Here is a 7,648-nt window from a genome sequence, read left to right on the forward strand (position 1 = left end):
TAATCAAAAAATTAAATTCATTTTCCTTACAGCTCCTATGCCTGATGAATATAAAAAGACAAAAAAAGCCAAACCACGTGGTGTCTCAAATCGTAATCGTGGCCTTAAATGGCTAAGAGAGAATGCAACCGAAGGAGTATTTTATTTTGCCGATGATGACAATACCTATGATATTAGCATATTTGAACAGGTATTTATTTAAACTAAATCTATGCAGAAAAAATATAACCAAATATTTTCATTTTCTTCAAATTTTACAAAATTTTCCATAGAAATAACAAAATTTTCTAAAGAAATAAAATTTTTAAAAAATTTTCTATAGAAATAAAACTTTTAAAAAATTTTCTATAGAAATAAAATTTTTACAAAATTTTCTATAGAAATAAAATTTTCTATAGAAATAACATTTTGACAAAAAAATTCTATAGAAATAAAATTTTCGATTATATAAATTTTTCATTTATTTTAAAATCGATATCGATCAATAAAATTAAAATTCAATTTCGCTATAAAAAAAAAATTGTATTATTGCCTGTATATATTTGTTCACAATTTTTTCTTCTTTTTTAGATGCGCTATATTTTGACAAAATTTTCTAGAGAAATAAAATTGTGACAAAATTTTCTATAGAAATAATATTTTGCCACAATTTTCTATAGAAATAAAAGTTTGACAAATTTTTCTATAAAAATAAAATTTTGACAAAATTTTCTATAGAAATAAAATTTTGACAAAATTTTCTAGAGAAATGAACTTTTGAAAATATTTTCTAGAGATATACATTTTGAGAAAATCTCTATAGAAATAAATTTTTTGACAAAATTTTTTACAAAAATAAATTTTTTGACAAAATTTTCTTTAGAAATACAATTTTGAAAAGATTTTCTATAGAAGTAAAATTTTGACAAAATTTTCTTTAGAAATTAAAATTTTCACAACATTTTCTATAGAAATAAAATTTTGACAAAATTTTCTATAGAAATTAAAATTTGACAACATTTTGTATAGAAATTAAAATTTTGACAAAATTTTGTATAGATATTAAAATTTTGACAAAATTTTGTATAGAAATAACATTTTGACAAAATTTTCTATAAAAATAAAATAGAAAAAAAATTTACAATATTTTCTATAGAAATAAAATTTTGACAAAATTTTCTATAGAAATAAAATTTTGAAAAAAAAAATTCTATAGAAATAACATTTTGACAAAAAAAATCTATAGAAATAAAATTTTCGATTATATAAATTTTTCATTTATTTTAAAATCGATATCGATCAATAAAATTAAAATTCAATTTCGCTATAAAAAAAATTGTATTATTGCCTGTATATATTTGTTCACATTTTTTTTCTTTTTTAGATGCGCTATATTTTGACAAAATTTTCTAGAGAAATAAAATTGTGACAAAATTTTCTATAGAAATAATATTTTAACAGAATTTTCTATAGAAATAAAGGTTTGACAAATTTTTCTATAAAAATAAAATTTTAACAAAATTTTCTATAGAAATAAAATTTTGACAAAATTTTCTAGAGAAATGAACTTTTGAAAATATTTTCTAGAGATATACATTTTGAGAAAATCTCTATAGAAATAAATTTTTTGACAAAATTTTCTTTAGAAATACAATTTTGACAAGATTTTCTATAGAAGTAAAATTTTGACAAAATTTTCTTTAGAAATTAAAATTTTCACAACATTTTCTATAGAAATAAAATTTTGACAAAATTTTCTATAGAAATTAAAATTTGGCAACATTTTCTATAGAAATTAAAATTTTGACAAAATTTTGTATAAAAATTAAAATTTTGACAAAATTTTCTATAAAAATAAAATTGAAACAAATTTTTACAATATTTTCTATAGAAATAAAATTTGGACAAAATTTTCTATAGAAATAGAATTTTGAAAAAAAAATTCTATAGAAATAACATTTTGACAAAAAAAATCTATAGAAATAAAATTTTTGATTATATAACTTTTTCATTTATTTTAAAATCGATATCGATCAATAAAATTAAAATTCAATTTCGCTATAAGAAAAAAATTTTTTTTTCTGTATTATTGCCTGTATTGCCTTTTTTAGATGCGCTATACCAAAAAGGTTTCAATGTGGCCTGTGGGCTTGGTCACAAAGTATGGTGTTAGTAGTCCCATTATAAAACAAGGCAAAATTGTTGGCTTCTATGATGGTTGGATAGGTGGACGTAAATATCCTGTTGATATGGCTGGATTTGCTGTGAGTGTGAAATTTCTACATGAACGACCACAAGCAAAAATGCCTTTTAAACCGGGATACGAAGAGGATGGATTCCTAAAGAGTTTGGGTCCATTGGATAATGCTGATATAGAATTACTAGCCAATAATTGTACAGAGGTAAGTTATAGATTTTTTAAATTTATAGTCAGAAAAAAGGACTAATTAGATGTAAAGAAGCAGCTTTGATAAAATAAGAAAATTTTAGAGACTTGTCTAACTTTAAAGCTAGGATCAAACAAATCGAATTTACATTATCATTTTGCTATATATTAATAATGCCTTTCACGTACAAATAAATGCTAGTTTAAAAATCCAAATTATAACAGATACATCAACTTAAAAAAGGGGTTTCTCAATTAAAAATTTAATTAGAAAACAAGTATAAATGGCCGTAAGTTCGGCCAGGCCGAATCTTATGTACCCTCCACCATGGATTGCGTAGAAACTTCTACGAAAGACTGTTATACACAATCGAATTACTTGGGTTGTGGTATCTTAAATCGTTTTCTAAATTGTGAGTTAGTCCACACGTGGTATATATTAGATAAAAAGTCTACAAATAATTACGAATCGATATGGACTTTTGCACGGTACGTAGGGAGCCAGAATTGAAATATGGGGGTCGCTTATATGGGGGCTATATACAATTATGAACTTGATATGGACCAATTTTTGTGTGATTGGGGATCGATTTATCTGAGGGCTATATATAACTTTAGACCGATATGGACCTAGTTAGGCATGGTTGTTAACGGCCATATACTAGCACAATCTACCAAATTTCAACTGACTCGGAGGAAATTTACTCCTCCTAAAGGCTCCAAAACCAAATCTCGGGATCGGTTTATATGGGGGCTATATATGATTATGGACTGATATGCACCACGTTTGGCATGGTTGTTAAATATCATATACTACCACCACGTACACAATTTCAACCAGATCGGATGAATTTTGCTTCTCCACAGGGCACCGGAGGTCAAATCTGGGGATCGGTTTATATGGGGGCTATATATAATTATGGACTGATATGAACCAATTCATGCATGGTTGTTGGATACCATATACTAACATCACGTACCAAATTCCAACCGAATCCGATGAATTTTGCTCTTCCAAGGGGCTCCGGAGTTCAAATCTGGGGATCGGTTTATATGGGGGCTATACATAATTATGAACCGATTTCGACCAATTTTTGCATGGGTGTTTGAGGCCATATATTAACACCACGTACCAAATATAAACTGAATCAGATGAATTTTGGTCTTCCAAGAGGCTCCGGAGGTCAAATCTGGCGATCGGTTTATATGGAGTTATATATAATTATGCACCGATGTGGACCAATTTTTGTATGGTCATTGGAGACCATATACTAACACCATGTAACAAATTTCAGCCTGATCGGGTGAAATTTGCTTCTCTTAGAGGCTCCGGAGGTCAAATCTGGAGATCGGTTTATATGGAGTTATATATAATTATGCACCGATGTGGACCAATTTTTGTATGGTCATTGGAGACCATATACTAACACCATGTACCAAATTTCAGCCTGATCGGGTGAAATTTTCTTCTCTTAGAGGCTCCGCAAGCCAAATCTGGGCATCGGTTTATATGGGGGCTATATATAATTATGGACCGATGTGGACCAATTTTTGCATGGTTGTTAAAGACCATATACTAACACAATGTACCAAATTTCAGCCGGATCGTATGAAATTTGCTTCTCTTAGAGGCTCCGAAAGCCAAATCGGGGGATCGGTTTATATGGGGGCTATATATAATTATGGACCGATGTGGACCAATTTTTGCATGGTTGTTAGAGACCATATACTAACACCATGTACCACATTTCAGGCGGATCGGATGAAATTTGCTTCTCTTAGAGCAATCGCAAGTCAAATTTGGGCGTCCGTTTATATGGGGGCTATACGTAAAAGTGGACCGATATGGACCAATTTTTGCATGGTTGTTAGAGACCATATACTAACACCATGTACCAAATTTCAGCCGGATCGAATGAAATTTGCTTCTCTTAGAGGGCCTGCAAGCCAAATTTGGGAGTCCGTTTATATGGGGGCTATACGTAAAAGTGGACCGATATGGCCCATTTGCAATACCATCCAACCTACATTAATAACAACTACTTGTGCCAAGTTTCAAGACTATAGCTTGTTTCGTTCGGAAGTTAGCGTGATTTCAACAGACGGACGGACGGACATGCTCAGATCGACTCAGAATTTCACCACGACCCAGAATATATATATACTTTATGGGGTCTTAGAGCAATATATCGATGTGTTACAAACGGAATGACAAAGTTAATATACCCCCTATGGTGGAGGGTATAAAAAAACTTAACATCTCCTATTTTTAACATAGCCAACATACAAAAAGTCATAAAATTTAAAAACGATTTCATTAATTGCGGAGCATTTTTCAAAATTATTAAAGCCAATTTAACTTTAGTAAAACAAAATTTTCTTTCATATAAAATTTTGTTTTACATTTTTAAGCCAAATCGAACAAAAAGGCCGCATCAACAAAATTTTCTATAGTAATGAAATTTTGACAACATTTTCTGTATAAATAAAATTTCGAAAAAAAAATTTCTATAGAAATTAAATTTTGACAAAAATTTTTTTTGCAAAAAAAAAATTTACAAAATAATTATAAAATATTTTGACAAAATAAAAATAAAATTTTGATAAATTTTTCTATAGTAATGCTAGTTTAAACAAAATTGACAAAATTTTCTATAGAAATAAAAGTTTGAGAAAATTTGCTATAAAAATAAAATTTTGACAACATTTTCTATAGAAATAAATTTTGACAAAATTTTCTATAGAAATAAAATTTTCATAAAATTTTCTTTAGAAATAAAATTTGACAAAATTGTACATAGAAATAAAATGTTGACAAAATTTTCTATAGAAATAAAATTTTGACAAAGTTGTCTATAGAAATTTTATCTTTACATGAAAAAATTTTGTTTTAATCGAAAATTAAAGACGTAGGAACTCATTGTCATATTTGATTCTTAGAATATTGTTTGGATCAGCCTAAAAGTATGCAATAAATTTCAATTACAATTTTTTTGAAATGTACGCCTTTTGTGCAACTTTTTAAATAAATAAATTAGGCATTTTTATAACAATTAAGATGTTTTCGTAATTCCCTACAATCAGCTATACAATATTTAGAGTGTATAAATATTATTGTTAATATTAACTGGATGGTTTTCTTTTTTCTTCTCTAGATTTTAACGTGGCACACACAAACCAAAAAGAATAATCCTGCAGAGAAAGTGAATGCGACCAAATATAGTGATACAAATTTAATGTTAATAGATAAAGCACTAGTTAGACCTTAAGACAGTTATTCCTAGTTATATATATAAATAAAATAATATTATTAACGAAAAAAACAAAATAAACAATTTTTTTGCAATTGGTTGATAAATCTTCTCATCAAATTCAAAAACCAAATAACCAAAGATTCTTTTTTATGTAAATCTAACTAAAAACCAAACATATTAAAATTAAAACTAAAAAAATTGAAAAAAAACAGAAATAATTTAATTGTAACTAAATAACAATAATAATGATAATGAAGTTACACAAGTAAAACAATAAAGAAATGAATATACAATCTTAAGTAAAAAGCATAAAATGACAGTCGTAACGGAAAAGGCACAAAGTGTAAAAGCTTTATTACATCCAAAGAATATAACATCTACCAATGTAAATACAATACCAAACTTTTTATATATTTATTCATATATGCATAATTATTATAATTTTTTTTATTGTAAATATTAATCCTTGGTTTTAGTTTTTAAACGAAAATATTTATGCAAAGAAACCAAATGAAAGAAATAAAGTAAAATCATCTACAAATAGTTAGGCGGTAATGAATGATATAACATAACAAAAATCATTTAAAAGATTTAAAACTCAACAATAACAATCATTTTTTAATAATAACACACATTTATATATAAATATAAAAAGGGTAAATTACAAAAAAAAAAATTATATGAAGAGGTATGAAAAGATATACCAAATATTTTTATTGAAAATAGTTTTTCTTTAAAATTTTCATGTTTACAAAAAATAAAATATCGCTAAAGTTCTTATTTATTAAATGTAATTATTATTTTTTTTCATAAAAAAAATTGTATGGAAATATCTCTTTTGTTTCAAATCATATATATATAAAAGACAAATGTATCATTTTTTAATACCATTTTTGTCGAACCAAATGAAACCATTTTCAAATCAAATCAAAATCTTACCAGGTATATCTAAACCATTTTTTTTAAATCAAATATCAAAGGTGATCATATTTCATACTTTTTCTGTTGTAATAGAGTTAAGTTGAAATGAAAAAGATTGCATTTGAAAAAGGATTAATTTAATTTAAAAAAAAATAAAAGAAAATATTTCTATTTTTTCAATCCCAAATTTTCAATTCCATATTTTTTAAATCAAATATCAAGGTGATCCTATTTCACACCTTTTCTATCGAAATAGGCTTATGTTGAAATGAAAAAGGTTGTATTAGATTTGAAAGAGGATTCATTTCATTTCAAAAAGAAAAAATGAGAATATTTTTATAGAAATAAAATTTTGACAAAAAATTCTAGAAAATTTTATCAACATTTTAATTCTATAGAAAATTTTGTCAAAATGTTATTTCTATAGAAAATATTCTCAAAATTTTATTTCCATAAAAATTTTTCACAAACTTTATTTCTGTAGAAAATTTTATCAAAATTTTATTTCTATAGAAAATATTATCAAAATTTCATTTCTATAGAAATTTTTCTCAAATTTTTATTCCTACAGCAAATTTTCTAAAAATTTTATTTCTATAGAAAATTTTCACAAAATTTTATTTCTATATGGAATTTTCTCAAATTTTTATTTCCATACAAAATTTTCTCAAATTTTTTTTTCTATAGAAAATTTTCTCAAAATTTTGTTTCTATAGAAAAAGTTTTCAAACTTTTATTTCTATAAAAAATTTTTTCAAAATTTTATTTCTATAGAAAATTTTCTGAAAATTTCATTTATAAAGAAAATTTTCTCAAAAATGTATTCCTATAAAAATTGTTCCCACAATTTTATTTCTATAGAAAATTTTCTGAAAATTTTGTTTCTATAGAAAATTTTCTTAAATTTTTATTTCTACAAATAATTTTCTCAAAATTTTATTTCTATCGGAAATTTTCTCAAAATTTTGTTTCCATAGAAAATTTTCACAAAATTTTCTCAAATTTTTATTTCTATACAAAATTTTCTCACATTTTTATTTCTATAGAAAATGTTCTCAAAATTTTATTTCTATAAGAAATTTTCACAAAACTTTATTTCTGTAGAACA

The 7,648-nt window shown here is 25.3% G+C and overlaps 1 protein-coding gene across 4 annotated transcripts in view; it reads left to right on the plus strand.

Moving 5' to 3' along the window:
* Window positions 1–5,711, plus strand: part of GlcAT-P (Glucuronyltransferase P) — a 98,628-nt gene extending 92,917 nt beyond the window's left edge. For all 4 annotated transcript variants that reach the window (XM_075308286.1, XM_075308289.1, XM_075308287.1 and 1 more), the window contains 3 exons: window positions 33–190; window positions 2,091–2,381; window positions 5,521–5,711. In XM_075308286.1, the coding sequence (XP_075164401.1) occupies window positions 33–190; window positions 2,091–2,381; window positions 5,521–5,634 (563 nt within the window). In that variant the 3' untranslated portion in view covers window positions 5,635–5,711. The remainder of the gene's footprint in view (window positions 1–32; window positions 191–2,090; window positions 2,382–5,520) is intronic.
* The last annotated feature ends 1,937 nt before the right edge of the window (window positions 5,712–7,648 follow it).

The sequence above is a fragment of the Haematobia irritans genome, chromosome 4 (genome assembly GCF_050003625.1).
Source record: "Haematobia irritans isolate KBUSLIRL chromosome 4, ASM5000362v1, whole genome shotgun sequence".
Classification (NCBI taxonomy): Eukaryota; Metazoa; Arthropoda; class Insecta; order Diptera; family Muscidae; genus Haematobia; species Haematobia irritans.